The sequence below is a fragment of the Pantherophis guttatus genome, chromosome 5, assembly GCF_059756535.1.
Source record: "Pantherophis guttatus breed Tessera chromosome 5, ASM5975653v1, whole genome shotgun sequence".
Classification (NCBI taxonomy): Eukaryota; Metazoa; Chordata; class Lepidosauria; order Squamata; family Colubridae; genus Pantherophis; species Pantherophis guttatus.
In genome coordinates this window covers 130,744,693-130,764,693 of record NC_142067.1, presented here as the reverse complement: position 1 = coordinate 130,764,693, position 20,001 = coordinate 130,744,693, and the positions used below count along the sequence as shown (strand labels likewise).

At 44.6% G+C, this 20,001-nt stretch overlaps 1 protein-coding gene across 4 annotated transcripts in view; it reads left to right on the top strand.

The window, feature by feature from the left end:
• FGFR3 (fibroblast growth factor receptor 3) overlaps window positions 1–16,645 on the top strand; it is a 55,659-nt gene extending 39,014 nt beyond the window's left edge. Inside the window, exons 7-17 of one of the 4 annotated variants that reach the window (XM_034416103.3) lie at window positions 2,182–2,326; window positions 3,500–3,687; window positions 5,382–5,527; window positions 5,619–5,740; window positions 6,735–6,845; window positions 7,562–7,752; window positions 10,512–10,634; window positions 12,265–12,335; window positions 12,739–12,876; window positions 14,271–14,376; window positions 15,242–16,645. In XM_034416103.3, the coding sequence (XP_034271994.1) occupies window positions 2,182–2,326; window positions 3,500–3,687; window positions 5,382–5,527; window positions 5,619–5,740; window positions 6,735–6,845; window positions 7,562–7,752; window positions 10,512–10,634; window positions 12,265–12,335; window positions 12,739–12,876; window positions 14,271–14,376; window positions 15,242–15,403 (1,503 nt within the window). In that variant the 3' untranslated portion in view covers window positions 15,404–16,645. Of the gene's footprint in view, window positions 1–1,083; window positions 1,235–2,181; window positions 2,327–3,499; window positions 3,688–5,378; window positions 5,528–5,618; window positions 5,741–6,734; window positions 6,846–7,561; window positions 7,753–10,511; window positions 10,635–12,264; window positions 12,336–12,738; window positions 12,877–14,270; window positions 14,377–15,241 lie in introns of all 4 variants that reach the window. The other 3 variants (XM_034416077.3, XM_034416096.3, XM_034416071.3) reach the window with 3 other exon arrangements.
• Window positions 16,646–20,001: the final 3,356 nt, after the last annotated feature.

The window sequence follows — 20,001 nt, the reverse complement described above, 5'->3', positions numbered from 1 at the left end:
CAAGACGTTACTGCTTGTCAGGCTTAATGATAGGGGAGATAACCATCACTCAGAATTAATATAAGGATTATTTGCATTGGGGGGGGGGAGCAGCTGTTTCGCAATACCTTAGCCTTCCCGAAAGGATCTTCATCTTTCACGACCAAGCAGCAAGACGAGATTGCTTTAGAAAAACACTGGATTGCAGTTCCTTAGCAAAGCCAAATGATGCCTTGCTGGTTTCCGTCATTGGTCCATGGATGAATTGATCTCTGAATCAAATTGGAGACATTGGAAAATACAAAATGTCCTTTAATCTTCAAAAAAGGGGGAAAGGACGATTCATCGATCATTTGATGTACATTGCCTGGCATCAATCCTTAAGAAGCTCCTGAACAGATCATAAAGTCATTGGTTCTGTGAGCACCTTGAATTCTATCCCTATTATTTATCAAGGAGAAATTTTGCAAGAATAAGTGTTGCTCATTCTTTAATCCACTAATTGCTTTAATAGGTCATGCAGTAAATGCCTCTAGATTGCAGCCTAAGAATTGACCAATGACATTGGGAGAAGGACAGTGAGGGAAAGAGAAGGCTAGACATGGATGGCTGTGGAAGGAGATTGAAGAGTGGGGTTGGCCTGCTGAGCCTTGGAAAGAGAAGATGGAGGGTGGGGTTAGGATATCCCCCTTCAAATGTCTAATAGGACCCCTCAAAGAAGAATATCAAGACCAGTCCTCCCTTATGCTAGAGTGCAGAATTTGAAAAAAAAAGAAATTGGATCCAAGAGATCCAAAGGCAGGTTCCAATTGGGGGAATTTTCTTAGGGGCAAAACCCCTGGGGCAGTGAGACCCCTGGCGTGGAGAGAAGGTGGGCCTTTCCTCCTGGATAGCTCCAAGCAGGAGACCCAGCCACCGTCTCTCTCTCTCGAGGGCTTCAAGGTGGTCTCTTGCAGCGAGAGAAGGAGCCGTCCTCTTCCAGCACGGAAGTTCTACCAAAAAGTGAAGCCAAGCCGAGTGAGAGCTAGCCAGCCCTGCCTGTCTAACCTGTGACGGAGAGAGATTGTTGGGTTACTGAAGTTCAAGTTTTTGTCTGTTCTGCAGTCTTGGATCAGTAAAAACGCTGAAGCCGATGTTAACCTAAATCTATTCAATGTGACCAAACAAGACGAAGGCGAATATCTTTGTAGAGCCAACAATTTCATAGGCAGAGCCGAAAAATCATTTTGGCTCCACATTCACAAACCAGAAGCAGGTAATTCCTCAACTCTGTCCCAGAGGCTTCGCAGCTGCACGAACGAGCCGAAAAAAAAGCTCCCAACTGCTAGTCGTTACCATTTCTGCTCCTCTTGGGGTGCTTCCCCCCCCTTCTCCTCTCCTCGACGTCTTTGACTTTTTTCTCCCTAACTTTTAGAATAACGAAACGCTTTTATGAATCATTCGCTAAGAAAAATTCCCACATTAATGACTGTCTTAGAAGCGCCTCTTCCTCCCGGTTGTGTTCTTAACCGGCTCTTTGCCTGATCAAGTTCTCCGTCTCCTCTTCTCACGATTCATCGAGCTCACTTCGGGAGAGCCGTTGCCAGGCGCTCCCATTGAGGCCCTGCGCCACCAAGGCCACGCGCGTATGGAGCCCTTCCTCCGTTTCAGTGCCTTTCCCCCACCAAAAAAAAAAAAACGGGCCAGGAAATGTACTGAAACCTTCCTAACGGATCTAAGAGGAGCAAGGGCTTTCTGGATGGGGGGGCAACCCCCCCCAATCTCTGGATGAATTCTGCAAATTTTTAAAAGATGAAAAGCTTTTTTTCTGGTAAAGCCACACTTGCCCCCTGGCCTTGAATCCTCCCTGCTTGTCTCGGCCTCTCCTCTTTCCCTTCTCCACCCCTCCGTCCCCCTCCTCGCCCTCCCCCTAACCCCCCCCACCCGAGACAGTCATCTTGTGAAGGGGATTTTTCGTCCGGACGCTTTGGCTTGCATGCATCCTTAGTGGGACAGAGTCAGAGGCTGGTGAAGGGATCTGATTGCTTTGGAAAACAACTGTGGTTGTGGAAGGGAACCAGGACAGGCCACAGAGGCCCTTCCGATTGCCGCTTGCTTTTGAAATTTGTCTGGGTGATCTTTTCTGGGAATTTTGCTTATCCTGTTCTCCTTCTTCCTTCCCTCCTTCCTATCTCTCTTTTTGTTTTGTTCTTTCCTCCGTAGACAGCAGGTGTTAACAAAACGGATAAAGAGCTAGAAATTCTGTCCTTGCACAATGTTACTTTTGAAGACGCTGGGGAATATACTTGCCTGGCGGGGAATTCTATTGGTTATTCACATCATTCTGCTTGGCTGACGGTATTACCAGGTATTTCTGCTTGGTCTCCTTTCCCCCCTTTTGCCTCTAAAGGGCAAGGTGCAGCTCTTGAGCGGGAGGTGCATCTTGCGTTTCAAGACGGGACGATCATCTTCAGTCACCAAAAACACATTTCGTTTCATGCAACTCATTATAAGTGGCGATAAATGACACATTTCTACTCTGGAGTAAGCGCGAATTATTAGCCTTTCTCCATCTGGGGAGCCCTGGTGGTGCCTCTTTCAGAACTGTTGTGGGTGCAGCACTGATATTTAGACAGCCACAAGTGTGTGAGAAGACAGTGGCTGCCACAGATTCAGCTGAACCGTTGCAAAGCCCATTGTGACTTTGGGGTCTCTCCTGGGGTGGGGGGGCTCCGAGAAGTTCAGAAGTCTTTGTTCCACACCACTTACAAGCTGGAGCGTTTCTGAATGCTAAATGCCCAGTCTAATGGAGTAGTTTCCTATTACTGGATTCCAACTTTCACTGGCTGAATTGCGCCCACACTTGAGTTGGAAAACACAAGACTCCTTCTGGGAAGCCCTGTGAGTCACTTGTGGCTCTCAGCCTCCGTAGCCGATTTCTCACAAGGTGGACCTGATGAAGGGCCTGCTGGCTCATCCCCACCCCCACCCCTTCTTCTGCCTTGGGGTGTCTCTCGGCAGGGAGGAGCTTTCACGATTTGGGCCAATGAATCACACAACCCCAAATTAAACAATGCCACTCTCAGCCCCAACTCCACAAAGTCTGCTGGCTGCCAACTCATCTCAGAAACGCCAGAACGTTTCTCGTTCAGTGCTGCAACACGAACTGACATTTTGCACTTCAGCATTATTCTTTTAATACACAGTCATTTGGCGTTACTGTGCGTGTTAATTACGTTTGAATGACAACACGTCCGTTGATACAGTATTTAAACGGCTGCTCCTAAATAAAGGATCTAGCGGAGAAAGCTATTAGATTTTCAGAAGAGAGACCTTCACGTCTCGTTGGTTGAAAACCCTTCTGCACCAGGGTGGACCCCCAAATTTAAAGAAATCTGGAGATGACAGCCATTTAGTGCTGTGCCACGAGCATTTTGTGCCGTTGTGTATTTTAGATTGGGGATGATCTGTATTGAAACGTATCAGAATATGGTTAGGCTGCCATTTTCCTGGTTCCTAAACTGCGTCTCTCCTCCTGCAGCAGAAAAACGGGTTGCGAGACAGGATTCCAGCTCGTTTTACGCCGGCATCCTCAGCTACGGGATTGCCTTCGCTCTTTCCATCCTGGTGGCCGTGATGGTGATGATTTATAAAATCAAAAGGCCGGCCAAAAAAGCCATGAACGCCACAGCAGTCCAGAAAGTCTCCAAGTTCCCCCTCAAGAGACAGGTAACAGAAAGTAGATACAAGATCTCTGTTCCCCTCTATTCCTTAGGCCCCCCTGATTTCTTAGACCCAGAGAAGGGCTCAAGGGGCTCACCAGGCCACTTTATGGAGAATACGGGTTTATTCTGGCGTTGCTGTTTCTGGGGACTTAACGTTTGTTGTTTGCTGGCTCAGGAATTCTGGGAATTGAAGTCCACAGGTTCCCCACCCCTGGCTTAAAGGATGGCCTTAAAGTTGTGCAACGTTCTGGTTTCCAGATCTTAGCTGTTTGTTGAATTCTCCATGATGTTAACATTAACATGGCATGTAAAATGGACTTAGACCACAATCAGGCTTCCCAAAATGCTTCTCTTTAGCCTAAGAAAAGGCACAAAGGACCTGTTTTTACTGATGCGACTCATAATTCACCTGGAGGCTTTCTCTTGGGCAAGCATGCTAGGAAGGGACCCCATCAGTGCTATTAGTTAACACCGTTAGTGCTTCCTGGGTTCCGGGGAAGAAATGGGAAGCACTGAGATGATAAGGACGGGCCTTCTGGATCAAGCCAAGTATCATTTTCCTCACAGAAGTCAGACAGATAATCCTGGGACTCTGAATAATATACAGAGTCTTCAGAATCAGCAGCCAACTGATGGACGTGCCCACCTTGAATTTCATGTAACTTGGGGCCATCACCATATCTTGGGATCAGTTCCACAACTTAATTAAGTATTACAGGACCCAGTCTGACTCGGTCACGGGGACCAGAGGTTTAGTCTCCCGAGCTTTCGGACTCATGCTGGAGCCCATCCTTGGGGATCTTCTCTCTCTTTTCCTTGAGAACTTCTCTCTGAGAATGGGCTCCAGCACGCGTCCAAAAGCTCAGAAGACTAAACCTCTGGTCCCGTGGACTGAGTCAGATTGGGTCCTTCAACATTATCCTGGGACACATATATTTGCCTTCATTTGTAATAAGTATTGTCTGAAGAAGAGCTTTCTTTGACCTCCTCTAATTTTGTTTTCAGTTAGTTTTCATTGAATGATCCTAATGGAGAGAGAGAGACAGACAGAGACAGAGACACACACACACACACACACACACACACACAGAGAGAGAGAGAGAGAGAGAGAGAGGGAAAGAGACCAAGCAAGAGAGAGACACCGAAAGACACAGAGAGACAGAGGGAGAGAGAGAAAGAAAGAGAGAGGGGGGGAGAGATAGAGAAAGAATGTTTCCCTATTCATTTTTTTCCATCTCATGCACGTCCCCCTCAGCTGCTGTTTCTCTATGCCAAATAGAAGCCAGTGGGGTTCAAGGCTGCCTCAAGATCACAGGAAGCGTTATAGTAGCACCGCTTTCCACTGCAACCAAGTTATATTCCAGAGATCATGATTGTTTTCCAGGAGCAGGCCAAAAAAAAGAAAAAAGAAAAAAAGAGATGTGCTTCGGAATAAATTCCAAAGGAGCAGAGTCGCTAACTCCCAGGAATTAGAAGTTAGACCATTTAAACCCAAAAGCATTTTTTTTAAAGAAAACGAAGGTCTTGGCGGAGGCCCTCAGTGGCTTCCCATCAAGGTTGATAACCATTCTGAATCGCACTGTGGCTCACGAAGGCTCCCCTCCCCTCCCCTCCCCTCGGTCCCTTGGGCTGCCCCTTCCCCCCCCCCCCCCGCGAGAGGCTGTTGCCAGTAACCGCTCCTTTGCTCTACTCAAGCAGGTGTCTTTGGAGTCCAACTCATCCATGAACTCCAACACTCCTCTGGTGAGGATCACCCGCCTCTCCTCCAGCGAGGGCGCCATGCTGGCCAACGTCTCCGAGCTGGAGCTGCCGGCAGATCCAAAGTGGGAACTGACGAGATCTCGGTGAGGAAACTGGATTTAGGCAGGGATTTGAGAGGGCCACTTCCTGGTCCTTCAGCTGTCTCAGTCTTATCCGTACTGGTTTGCTTTTCAGCTTGACTCTTGGGAAGCCGCTGGGCGAAGGCTGCTTCGGGCAAGTGGTGATGGCCGAAGCCATGGGGATCGACAAGGAAAAACCAAGCAAGCCTGTGACTGTAGCCGTCAAGATGCTGAAAGGTACCGAAGGCCCCGGGTGCAAGGACACGGGTGTTTTCATGAGCCTCGCCTCTTTGCACTTCTGATTTCTAATCCTGGTTTGGTTCTCCTCCCATGCTTCGCCTCCATGGACTGACGTCTGCTTTAGGTCATCTCAGGCTTTTAGGGGTCTCTTCCCTGGCCTTTATACAGGTAGTCCTTGACTTATAGCCATTCATTTAGTGACCATTCGAAGTTACAGCAGTACTGGATAAAGTGACTTATGACCATTTTTCATACTGACGATTGTTGCAGCATCCCCGTGATCACGTGATCAAAATTTGGATGCTTGGCAACTGCTTCATAGTTATGACAATGGGTCATGTGATCACGGTTTGTGACCTTCCCAACTGGCTTCCAACAAGCAAAGTCAATGGGGGAAGTCAGATTCGCTTCACGACCACATAACCGCAGTGTCAACAAAAGTCATAAAATGGGGCACAAATCAGATAACAACTCTCTTGCTTATCAACAGAAATGGTGGGCTCAATTGTGGTCGTATGTCGAGGACTGTCTGTACCAAGACAACAGACTGTGGGCTCCAAATTCACCTTTGATTCCACCTCTCGGTCCTTCAACTGCTTCTCTTCCCATTCTAAGAGAGGAAGTGGGATGGGGAGGGTTGGCTTGAAGTGCCATTCCAGAAAAGTAGGAGCTTCTGTCCCACTCCATCTTTGGAGCAGAAGGAGCCTGCTCACTTCTGGAGAACGTCTGAATGGTTCCCTTGACCAAGCCTGGACGTGAAGCCAAACCAGCAAAATATCAGATGTGTATGTTTGGAAACATCCTTTGTTGTCCAGAATTGGGGGAAAGGAGGAGGGAAGAGCCCCTGATCCCTAAAACCAGGAATAGGGTAGAATCACAACCAAGCATGGGGCTGCTGTAGACTTGCAAGCTAAAATATCAGGGCGCCATTTGTGTGGAACATGACAGAAATGCTTCCGTCTCATTGCTGCTTTTCTCCTCTCTTCTGCAGATGATGCCACAGACAAAGATCTCTCTGACTTAGTCTCAGAAATGGAAATGATGAAGATGATCGGCAAGCACAAAAATATTATTAATCTCTTGGGGGCCTGCACGCAGGACGGTACGTTCCTAAAACAGACAGACGGCTGTGGAGCTTTGGGTAAAGTTAGTCAGGCGGATGCTCAGCCTGGGCCTCTTTGTACCTGTTGATATCCCCCTGGTGTCCTTGCTTTCTGCTTTCTTCTGTTGAGGTCCTTCTCAAAGCAAAGGAGGTAAATTCTGCCTCTTCAAAATCACTCTAATCTGGAGAAACACCTGCATGAGGAAACCTCACCGGTAGAGCTGTATGGGTGGAAGTTCCCACATGAGCTCAAATTTTCCACTCTCTGAACTGGAAGCTTAGTGGGTGTTCAGGAAGGCATTTCTGCTGAATACGCACGTGGCCTTTCAAGTGAGACCTCCTCAGGGCAACCGTGAAGAGTAGGCCTTGGATTAGTCAGTAAATCTCCATTTGCTTAGAAGTTCCTGCCACGGTGTGGGCATCGGGGTTCCTTTCTGATGAGTGGCTGGAAGATGGCGGATTCTCCCAGCTTCAGCTTTGATATCTGTAGTTTGAACCATGCCCATCTTCACCCACCCTTGTGTCACCTTGCTAAATTGTTAGGATGCAGCTCCTCTTCCTCCCAAGGTTAATGTATCTGTGATGGAACTGAAGGTCCTTTCTTCTAGAATCTGAACGAAAGGACACAACAGTCCTAAAACGAGTAGCAAGCTGCCAGGAAATTTAAGAGAGAAATGAGAGGGCATGTCAAGCAATCATCGGTTGTTTTTTTCCAGGACCTCTTTACGTTCTTGTGGAATATGCATCCAAGGGGAATTTAAGGGAATACCTGAGAGCCCGTCGGCTACCTGGCATGGATTATTCCTTTGATACCTGCAAGCTTCCCGAGGAACAGCTGACCTTTAAAGACTTGGTCTCGTGCGCCTACCAGGTGGCCCGTGGGATGGAGTATCTGGCATCTCAAAAGGTGAGTAGCAAAGCATTTGCGAAAAGTAGGCTCCCAGAGACTAGAGAAGATAGCTTATGTGGGGAACGTGAAACAAAGACACCAAGTTGTATTAAGGAAGACAAGAATAACAGATGGAAGAGGAGATAAATAGACTCTAGAAATAGGAGAAGCTGAAATGATATTTATTTGGAAGAGAATTAGCGTACACGGTTCCTTTCTTCTTGGAGATGGAACAGCTAAAAGTTGGTTTGAAGATGATAAGTTTTATTCCTTTGGTTAACTGAGAGAAAGAATGAACAAAATATGGGACATCTAGATCCAAAGTGTACTGTGCCTTGAAGAGAGCATGAAAAACTAACCGAAATTAATTAATTTCACGGTCAGAGGCCTCAAACAAAATTGAGCAGCCAACTGAGGTTGACGTGCATGCCTACACAGGTGTTCCCAGCACCCTTGTGTAACATGAATGCCATCTGGATGCTTGGCAACGATTTCACACGTACAACCGGTGCCAGCACCTCTCAACCACGTGGTCACTGTTCCCTGCCAGCTTCCCCAGAAAGACACCCAGACACCCTCATGCAGCCCCTCTGCACTAGTGCCACTCGCACACCTGTTTGCCCCCTCCCTGCTCCACACCACACCTGTCCTGGGCCACCTTCCACTCTCGTGCACCCACCCCAACCTGCGCCATGCCTCATGCACCCCCCCCTCACCTGTGGTGCACCTCTTTGTGTATCCCACCAACCCACAGCTTACACACACCCTCACACTGTCCCTCGCACACACCTCTCACACCCTCCCTGACCTGCGCCTTGAACACCCTCTCCCACCCACGCTGTGCCTCACCACCCATGCCTGACCTGCCCCAAACCTCTCGCCCTCTCTGATCCATGCCACGCCTCGTGCACCCCCTTCCTCCCTCCCTCCCTCCCCCACCTTTACCTGCCTCCCAGCCTGGGACTTGTAACTTCTTGCTGGCTTCCCCATCGATTTGAGTTATGGAAAGCCAGCAGGAAGTCGCCTCGCCTTGTGACGGTGGGATTTGGGTAACAATGGCAACCAGGACTGCAGAATTGCCATTGCTAAATGTTGCAGTTGTACTTAAAAACTGCATCACGTAGTGACGGGAATTCTAGTCCCAAGGCCATCGTAAATCGAGGACTACCTGCATGGAAGTAAAGAACAAATCCTGGAGACAGGTAAGTTTAACGAGAGTGAAGGACTGTTAATGGGTTCACTGGCATTAGAGGCTTTCCCCTAATGGGATCTTCAGGAGCTGCCTTGGGTCTCTTGATCTGATTCATAAGCAAAGTGGGATTGCCCCTTTCATAATACGGGGGGATTCGAGCAAGAGTCCTTGATGTTGGCAATTGAATTTTTAAAAATCCACAACAATGAAAATGCAGAAAACGACTAATTATAAGAAAAATATAAACAGAAAAGAAAGAAAGAAAGAAGCTCAAAAGAAATGACTAAGGATTTAAATATATCGCTTATATATCATAAAGCTATACAGAAAAATAATACCCTTTATTGTCAATTTTCTCTATTGTAAAATATTGTGAAATCTGGGTCAACGGGAAACATATTGCTTCGTTTTCTGTTTAGTGGGGAAATGGCCTTTTAAAGAAACAGATCCATTCATTACCTGCCTCCTGTTTCTCAAAATAATTCTTTAGGCAGTGCCCCAATCCGAGCATAACCATCATCCCTCAAAGATGGTCAGATTCCAGAGTTTTGGAATATAATTCAACATAACCACAACATCTTTAACATTGAGGGACTTCCCTGTAAATCTTCTTGCGTAATAAAATGTTATTCCTGCCTGCAAAATCCAGTAATTCAGAGATCAAATCAGATGGAACCAGGAAGCTTCAGGGTTTTTTTTTAACGTATCTCCGACAAAGGAAATTTAATGTTTTAGTGACCTCTATGATATGCCTTTATGCGTACAGGTACTCCTTGAAGTATGACCACAACTGAACCCAAAGTTTTTGTTGCTAAGGGAAACCGTTGCTAACTGAGTTTTGCCACATTTTTTCACGTTTTCTTGCCAGGGTTGTTAAGTGAATCAGTGCAGTCGTTAAACGAGTAACGTGGTTGTTAAGTGAATCTGGCTTCCCCACTGACTTTGCTTGTCAGAAGGTCACAAAAGGGGATCACGTGACCCAGGGACACTGCGGCCGTCATAAGTATGAGTCAGTGGTCAAACGCCTGAATTTGGATCACATGACCCTGGGCAATGGTCACGTGGAAAACGGTCATAACTTTTTCCAGTGCTGTTGTAACTTTCAACTGTCACTAAATGAATTGTTGTAAGAGAAGACTTAATGTAGTTACAAACAAGATATAAGGAGTTTCTACTGAATTGAGAGTCTCGGTGTTGCTACAACCAAGGTACAAGGAATTAAAAAGATTTATTTTTCAGATTTGTAATTTTTTTATTTTATTTTTTTTTAATTTTGATTTATATGCCACCCTTCTCCGGAGACTCAGGGCGGCTTACAATGCGCTAAGCAATAGCCTTCATTCTTTTGTATATTTATACAAAGTCAGCTTATTGCCCCCACAATCCGGGTCCTCATTTCACCTACCTTTGAAAGGATGGAAGGCTGAGTCAACCTTGAGCCTGGTGAGATTCGAACCTGCAGTAATTGCAGGCAGCTGGTCTTAATAACAGGGTGCTTTAGACCACTGTACTACCAAGGCTCTAACGAAGAATAGAGCTGTTTATTGATTCAACTTTGGTTTTTTTATAAACTATTTCTTTGCAGTGTATTCACCGGGATCTGGCTGCCAGAAATGTTCTAGTCACGGAAGACAACGTGATGAAGATAGCTGACTTTGGCCTAGCCAGAGATGTTCACAACATCGATTATTACAAAAAAACAACTAATGTAAGTGGAAAGTTTCTTAAAAAAAGAGAGAAGGGACAATCATTGGCCATCCAGATGTGCTGGAATGGCGACTCCCAGAATCCCTAGCCAAGGAAGGGTAAATTGGATAGCTCCAGAATAGTTTTATTTATTTAAATCATTCAATAAACAAATCATTCATTGATCAAAAATCCCTGAAATCATACTAACTAGAGCTTCTTATTCTGAGGGAAAGTCTTTCTAATTGTTATGGAATATTCATCTTATCTCCTTTTATCGTAGATTTGTTAAAAGTTTGGGTGAGATTAGATAGATTACAGTACCAGATTGTTGATGAAATCTGCTTGGCTTTTCACTTTAGGCAGGAGATTTCATGATGTGTCAGCATTTCCAGCTGGATCTGGATCCAGCAGCCCAGAGAATATTTCTGCTCTGCTCCGTAAATCTACCTTCTTATAAGAATAATTATATATATATATATATATATATATATATATATATATATATATATATATATATATATATATATATATATATATATATATATATATATACACACACCAAGGCTTACAATACTTTGTCTGAATGCAATCAACTGATTTTTGTCACAAGAGCCTACCTTATTTGTCAAATAAAGCCGTGACAGCACATACGTTAGGGACGAGTAAAAGATTTGGAGTTTGGTAAGAGGACAGGCCAGAAGAAAGACAGATGGGAAGAAAATAGGTCAATTGACCTTGCAACCAATCTTGTGTTTATCTTAAGACCCTCCTGTTCCAGCAAGCCAGACTAGCCTAGTACGAATTTTAAAATGGGTGTATGTGTGTTTTTAATTCGCGGGCCAAAATTTTTGTACTCGATTTTAATTGGTTTTAAATTTTATAAATCTATGTGTTTTAATATGGCTGTACACCGCCCTGAGTCCTTCGGGAGAAGGGCGGTATAGAAATCTAATAAACTTGAAACTTACAAGGGAGAAGGTTGTGAGGGGTGTTGGCTGAGCTTGGCTGTTTTCTTGCAGATGTTCCATTACCCAAACTAGATCATTATCTGTGGAGATTCTCAGTCATCCAGGTCATGATTGTCCCAAAGGTCCTTTTTCAAAAGACGGCTGTATTCTGTTTTTCCTTGAAGAACTTTTTCTTCTCATTCAAGAAGCTTCTTCACTTCTTCAGAACTGAAGAAGCTTCTTGGATGAAAAGTGAAACACCTTTGGAACAAACTAGATCAGAGGTCTTCAAACTTGGCAGTTTTAAGTCTTGTGGACTTCAACTCCAGCATAGTTGGCTGGAGAATTTTGGGAGTTGAAGTCCACAAGTCTTAAAGCTGCCAAGTTTGAAGACCTCTGAACTAGATAATGAAACATCTGCAAGAAAACAACCAAGCTCAGAGAGCATCAGTGGGACCCTCATTTCAACCCTGGGCTACAAATATTCTCCTTTATGGGAAGAAGGTGGCACCACATACATTAACTCTGGATGGTGGGTCAGGTAGATGATCAGCGTCTTCACAATGATTAGATGAATTGGGATTATGTTGATTAAACATTATTTGGACTCGCTTGTAGCAGAGGGGATCAGATGGTGGTGACAGCAGTAAGACACAAGAATTGCTGATGGATAATATTCTGTTTTCATGTCCCTGATGCCAGGGCCGGCTGCCGGTGAAATGGATGGCTCCCGAAGCATTGTTCGACCGTGTCTACACTCATCAGAGTGATGTGTAAGCATTGCCCACAGTTTTCAAATAAAAAAGGAACAAAACACCCATTCAGGGAAAGCGTTGTGATGCCATGCAGAGAAGATATCCCGAAATCCATGAATAAACGGGCTTGTTCCATTCATTGGCCTCTGTGGAGGCTTCCACAAAGATCAAAGAGAGGAGCTGTATCTATTTAACTGCTTATCTAATTCGGGATTCGGTTCAGCTGGATCAACAGATTGGCCAGTGTTTGGTTTGAAAAAACAAATATGATTCAGTCATTGGATAAGTTCAGTCATCAAGCTATTGGTGACAAGTTACTTTACATGGCTTCGTAGTGGTGGGGGGAGGGAATACATCTTAATTTCTTCTCTCTTTTTTGCTCCCAAATTTTCACTGGATTTTTCAACGTTGGTGCTTTCAGGTGGTCATTTGGGGTGCTGCTGTGGGAGATCTTCACTTTAGGAGGGTCTCCTTATCCAGGAATCCCAGTGGAGGAACTCTTCAAACTGTTAAAGGAAGGCCACCGAATGGACAAGCCTGCAAATTGTACCCCAGATTTGTAAGTTTTCTACTTGAGAATATCATGCGTTGGGGAAGCTTGTCTTTCCATCTGTCAGGATGGATTCCTGTTAATTCAGTTGCTTCACCTCTCTATTTTCTGTTCATAACTTCCTTCCTTCCTTCCTTCCTTCCTTCCTTCCTTCCTTCCTTCCTTCCTTCCTTCCTTCCTTCCTTCCTTCCTTCCTTCCTTCTTTTCTATAGCCACCCAAAACTCAACCAAGTGTCTTCTCATCATCAGAATGGTCTTTGGATGCTTTAAGCCCATTCCCCCAGGTCGGGACTGGTCTCCAAAAAAGCCCAACCCAAGTTCAGTTTTATCCCAAATGGGCTCTTTCTATTCCATCTCTACAGCTAGATGAGGACGCAGCCCATTAAAGCTGCCAAAAGGTTTCGGTCAAGAGCCTTGGTAGTACAGGGGTTTAAGGCACCCTGTTATTAAGCTGGTTATTAAGACCAGCTGCCTGCAATTACTGCAGGGTTCGAATCTCGCCAAGGCTCAAGGTTGACTCAGCCTTCCATCCTTTCTAAGGTAGGTGAAATGAGGACCCAGTTGTGGGGGCAATAAGCTGACTTTGTATAAATATACAGAAGGATGAAGGCTATTGCTTAACGCATTGTAAGCCGCCCTGAGTCTTCGGAGAAGGGCGGCATATAAATCTAATTTAAAAAAAAAAAAAAGTTTCTAGGCAGCCTGTTAGACCCATCTGAGATTCTGTGGCGAAGCATGGAAGCTCTTGGCCAGCCCTTCAGTGGGCTTTCCTCAGGTGTTAAAGGTCCTGCTTCAGGACAGCCACAGCAATACCATCACTCTGGGAGACCTTGATAATTGCAGAGTTGGGGGTATTTCTGGAAGACCCTCGTGATCAGCTCTAACCCCACCCTGTTGCTCAGAGTGTGGGTCAATCCCTCCTTCTCAGCCCCAGGGGCAGTGGGGAATAATGGAGGAACGGTGGGCTAAGAGTAAGAAGATCCAGATTCACGCTCATCCAGAAGTGACACACTCTCCCTCTCTCCCTCTCCTTCTCTCCCTCTTGCCTTCTTGCCTTCTGTCTTTCTCTTTTCCCTCTCTCCCTCTCCTTCTCTCTCCTTCTCTCCCTCTCTCTCAGTCCAGCCCACCTAAGGAGGAAAAACAAGAAGCAGGACCAACGTGAATGCTCCCTTGAACTTTCCTGCCACCAATATGGGTTATAAATCTAAAAACTATTCTTGCGTGACCCTTGACCTCTGACTTATTTGAAGTCAGTTGGTTTTGTTTTTGGAGTGTAGCTGTGTAGAAAACATGGGCAGCCGTCAAAAGTCTTGCCGGCCTTTCTCGGCTGTGCTGAGGGAAAGCTTGTGGGCTCTCCAGGGTCCTTCCATCAGGGGTGCTGATCAGCCCCTTCTCTTGCCCAGGTACATGATCATGCGGGAGTGCTGGCATGCGGTTCCTTCTCAGCGGCCAACTTTTAAGCAGCTGGTAGAAGACCTGGACCGAGTGCTGACGGTGACCTCCACGGATGTGCGTATCTCCTCCTTTCTTCCTCAGGAGAGCTCTTGTGCCCCTCACCCCCCTACTCGGAGATCAGATTCTTGAGCATTTTTGAGCTTTGCAACCGTTTTAAGAGCATGGAGAGCTACAGTGAGCAGTTAAGGGGAGAGGCTGCAGTCCAGTGGCACATGAGAGGGCATTTGACTTTAATGCAACTATTAATGTCATTCAGTTTCTTTGTTTGGAACAGTTTAACGTGCCTCTCTGTTCCTCAGGCAGAATTTTAAAAACAGTGCATTTTCAATAATAATAATAAAAAAAGACGGTCAGTAGAAAAGAATTACAGGGACAAAAAAGTCTGTCTAACAATAGCAAAAGTGCCCAAATCCCAGAAAGAATTGAGCATCCTTTGTAAACTATTTCAGATATCCTAAAGCAAACCTACTAGAGAATGTGTCCCACAGTCCTAATACCACAACCGAACAAGCTGTGTCTCCACTCCAAGGTGGAGGTGAGCTTTCTCCAAATAGGTGCCCATGAGTGGGGATTCAATAGTTGGACAGGGTTATGTAGGAGGAACTGTGACTGTGGTTGCGCCATGGCTGTTTAATGGAATAATTGCCTCAGCTCGGTAAGGACCACGGATGGACCTCCATAACGCCTTTGGACTGCTACTTTGAATCCTACTTTGAGTCCTACCAAGCTGACATTAAACCACAGCTGGATTCTTGAAAGCAGGGCAGCCCTTAGCGTGTGGAGAGCAGAAGGTTTCACTCATTGGAGGTAGAATTTCAGTTCTTGCCCAAGAAAATAAAAGAAGAAGGTGTCCTTGGGATGAGGAACTTGTAGTGTGCGCTTCGTGCTGATATTCATGCTGTTGTTCTCCTCCTCACAGGAATACATCGACCTGTCCGTGGCCTTCGAGCAATACTCCCCCAAAGGCCACGACACCCACAGTGCCTGCTCTTCAGGAGACGACTCCGTATTTGCACACGAGCTGCTCTCAGAGGAGCCTTGCCTTCCAAAACAGCAGGCCAACGGCATCATCAAGACATGATGACAGACACTGAGCCTCAAAAACGAGATTCGTGAATGTACGTCTGAGGGGAGCTTTGGAACAAGATCCTGAGGAGGAAGATGCCTTTTTCTGCTCCACGGCACGGAGGCCTGCGTTGCCGTGAAGCCATGGCACACAGGACGTACTTTCTTCCTACTTTTCTTGTCAAACACCCGGAAACCTTGAAAGGCAAAGGAGAGGATGGGGAACCTCCGGCCTTCGAGTCCGTTTTCTGTGCCTGCAAATTCTAGGAGTGGGTGGGAAAATGACAAAAACAACAACCCCCGTGTGCAAAGAATGTAGGAAACGTTGCCCTCGTGCAATCCGTACACAACTCTCCTTTGGTAGGGCTCCGTAGCCACGTTGCCTGCAGGGAATCTTAAGTAAGTACTGGTTTTATATTTAATAAATATAAAACGAAGCCATCTACTTAAGGACTCATTCAAAGCCATTCTGAGGAGTTAATCACTCTCGAAAGCATTAAACCTCTTTCAAAGTTGCCTTCATTTTTCTCACGGTGGGAAGTACGCCGCCTCTTGCCCTAATGGCTGGATAAGTGAGTGTGTGCAGGCAAGACGAGACGTGAAGGCCTGGAGGTGTTGCAAGCTCTAGAAAATTGTGTGTGTGTGTGTGTGTGTGTGTTTGTGTTGGGGTGTGCGCGTGTGTCATTTGTTAATGAGCATGTAGCAGTGACTTTGGCTAATTTTTCCAGGGGATTTCTATGAACTGTAATGTGCATCAAACGGAAATTCTGCTATTTGCTACATTTATTTAGCTATTTTCTGGGTGAGTTTTTTTGTAGATAAAGTTTAAATATATTTGTAATGGAGGTCCATAAATTTTTCCCAGAAATCTGTTATCAAACACTTGGAGAGAGAGAAAAAAAGATATTACGGGTACCCCATAGTCGAACGCCTTTCAACGAATTGCAAAGTTTTATTTCCTACAATTGTGCATATATCTATAAATAGCTCTTGTGTGTATATAATATCTCCGATATTAACATGGCTGACAAGACTGAAGAGGAATTTATTCCAGTTAAGAATTCCTCCAGAGTAGGACATACTGATTTAGGCAAAGGTTTTCTTTTATCTTGTCAGCTTGTTTTGTTTTAAAAAATTATATTTTAACATGTATATTTGTAAAATTATTTATAGATATTAACATATGTTCATTAATGTATACATTTAATTTTTTCATCAGATTTAAGGATTTTAACTTATTAAAAATAGAGGAAGATTATTCAAGATTGTTTTTCTGAATTCCTGAGAAATCTTAGAAAAATGTATAGCTGTATAGTCCTTCAACACATTACTTTAATACTAATTTTTCTTTATAAAAAAACAAAAAACAAAAAAAAATACTGCTTTTTCCTGAGTTGCAACAATTATCAGGACATACATTCCGTAATATGTTAATATTAAATCCAAACATTTGACAGCCGAAATAATCCTTTTTCCATCTCTGTGAGAGCTAAGAAATCTTTCATCACTTTTGCCTCTGTGCATTAAGATGGATTTTTTTCCAGGGTTTTTTTTTCTTTGAATGAAGGTGTTCTTCATGGTTGAAAAAATATCAAATATGTGGCAGAGCTGAATGTTGACTGCAAATGACTAATCCACTACATGTGTGTGTTCCCATTTGCATTTTTACGGTAGAGAAAAGGATCCAAACAAAATAATAACTCAAAATATATGTAGAGAGAGTTCTGATGGTTGTAGATAGACTTTGAACCTCACATGTTGCTTGGGAAAATGTTGGGTTTTGTGGATAAGTCGGTCAAAACTCTCTAGATACCTTGAGAGCATTTTTGTGAGTTGTTGCAAGATTTTTTTAGATTCCTCGGGAGCAGTTCCAGTGCCTCCCATAACAATTTGAAACGGAAAGCTGGTTTCCATTCCTGCTGGTCCCAAAACATGAAAATGCAGGGAGCCCTCCTTTCCTCTAGTTGACCCTTAGGAGAATGCAAAGGACATAATCCAATCAATTCCCAACTTCCTGATCTATCACTGGTCAAAAAGCCCTCCGCCCTGTTTCACATTAAGAGGAGAGCATCTACAGCTCTCCTCCGTATTTTTTCATTCCATCTGTTGAGGTGTGTTGGGTAGCTTGCTAAACTCCAATAGGAGAGGTTATTGTGCAGGGGGAAGCCAGACGGGGAAGTTCATTGTTAAAGACTGAAAAATCAACAAAAGCACGGAAGTCCACAGTAAGCTTACCAGCTTCCTCTCCATCATTCCTTTCTTGCACTGAAAAGCCCCAAGAGTTGTGAAAAATGAAATGGAAGCAAGTCAGCAATTTTGCAAAGAGTTGTTTTTGCCAGTAGCTCAGGGGAAACAGAACAGATTCCCGGTTCAAGAGGTTGAGCCTTTAATTTGGGTGGGTGGGCATATAGTGGCCAGCTTAGGTCTCAAAGCAAGGAGGCAGATGTTCCCCTGCACAAGGAAATGGATGTCCTCCAAGGTCTGCAGAACCACCACAAGTGAACGGAAGATGGTGATTCTGCTACGCATCAATTTTGAAGATGACTCCATGGAACCCATCAAGTCCAGAGCTGACCCCAAAGTGATGGACTGACTAGACCAGTGATGGCTAACCTTTTTGCCGTCGTGTGCCAAAAGTGGGGGTAGTGGGGGGGATTGTGCACACCCATGACCACACCCATAATTCAATGCGCCGCGTCGCCCCAAAAAAGGGGGGCATGACACCCCCCGTTCTCCCCCCGCTTTTGGCACACGATGGCACGGTGGGCCTGGTAGGACCATTTTTTTTGCCCTCCCCAGGCTCCAGAGCCTTTCTAGGAGCCTGGGGAGAGCAAAAACAGCCTTCCCCACTCCCCCGGAGGCCCTCCGGAGGCCTGGAAACAGCCCGTTTCCCGACTTCCGATGGGCCCGGAAGGCCCAAAAATCAGCTGGCCAGCGCGCACATGTGTGCTGGACTGAGGTAGGGCAATGCTTGCGTGCCCACAGATACGGCTCCGTGTGCCACCTGTGGCACCCGTGCCATAGGTTCGCCATCGCGGGACTAGACCAAGGGACATGCCTGTTGAATAAGGAAGTAAAAAACGGGGATATATAAAATGGAGTGAGACCAGGGTTCCAGTTTTGGAACTAAGATTAAGGAGGAAGTTGGACACAAGGAAGGTGAGCCCCATTTGTAATGGAAAGGACAGGTGTCCTTGGGGACGTTTGTATATCCCAAAGGTGATATTTCAAAAGGCAACTGAACTTTTGTTTTTCCCTGAAGGTGCTTCGCTTCTCACCTAAGAAGCTTCTTGAGTTCCTAAAGACAACCATGACCCGGATGATTGAGAATCTCCCTAGGAAGTTTGTGTAGTTTTAAACTTTTTAATTTGCATAGTTTTAATATTTTAATTTCTATTTATCTTTTATTATAATCTGTTAGCCACCCAGAGTCACCTTATGAGGAGAATGGGCAGCACAGAAATTTAATAAATAAATAAATAAATAAAAGTAATAAATAAGAGCTTCTTGCTTAGAAATTGCTCCCAAACGGTTAGAGAAATAAATTGTGGAAGGGCTCGCTTTCATTGATCAGGTGGTTAAAACTGCAGGTGGGAAACTTTACAGTAAAATAGAATTAGCTCCTTTAGCTGAATTTTCGGTCTGGTTTACCGGAAAGACTGGCATTGATTGGGTTCATTCACAACATTCCAGATCAATATTCAGCATATTTTTGCAATACCACAAGATGGTTTCAAAATAGTTGAAATGAAGCTTCAAAACGGTTTTTGAAAAATAGATTTCTATAGACACATACTTTTGGGGGTGGAATAAAAAAAAATGTGCTATTTTCTTACAATGCCTGTTAGTTTTGTACATTCCAAGCATTTGAAAATTGCTCTCCCAGCCCGAGTTCATTAATTACCTGAAATATATTATATATTCATATATAATATATTTATGAAAAATTTTACAAAGGTATATTTCTTATATAATTTTAAAGCCAGGGTTTGAAAACTTGGATGTTTCTTTCAACCTTTATTCTTGTCCACGTTGCAGTCAAGAAGTTTGCAAATTGTGACATTTGGGGGAACATTTTCCCAGTTCGGTGTCTTACAGCTTCTGTATGGCTTTTGAACTTTTTAGAAGATGTGAAACAAAAAAGAAAAGAAAACTTATTCTGTTTTTGCTTACCTGGCCCCAAAATAATAATAATAAAAAGTTAAACGTAATTTATTGTCACACCTGCCTTTAATTTATGAGTGAATCTTTTAAGATTTTATATGTCCTGGATTGGCAACTGTTTGTTTAGTGACTGCTCAAAGTTACAATGGCATTGAAAAAAGGGATTTATACCATTTTCCACATGGCTATTGCAGCCTCCCCAGGGTCATGGGATCAAAATTCAGACGCGTGTTACTAACTTAACAACTGCACTAATTCACTTAACAACTGAGGCAAGAACAGTCATAAAACGGGGCACAACTCACTTAACTGTCTTGCTTAGCGACAGAAATTTTGGGCTCAATTGTGATTGTGAGGAACACCTGTGTTCAAAGCTGGAAAAGGATACAGGTAGTTGTCGATTTACAAGCATTTGTTTAGCAACCGTTCAAAGACATAAAAGGGCCCCAA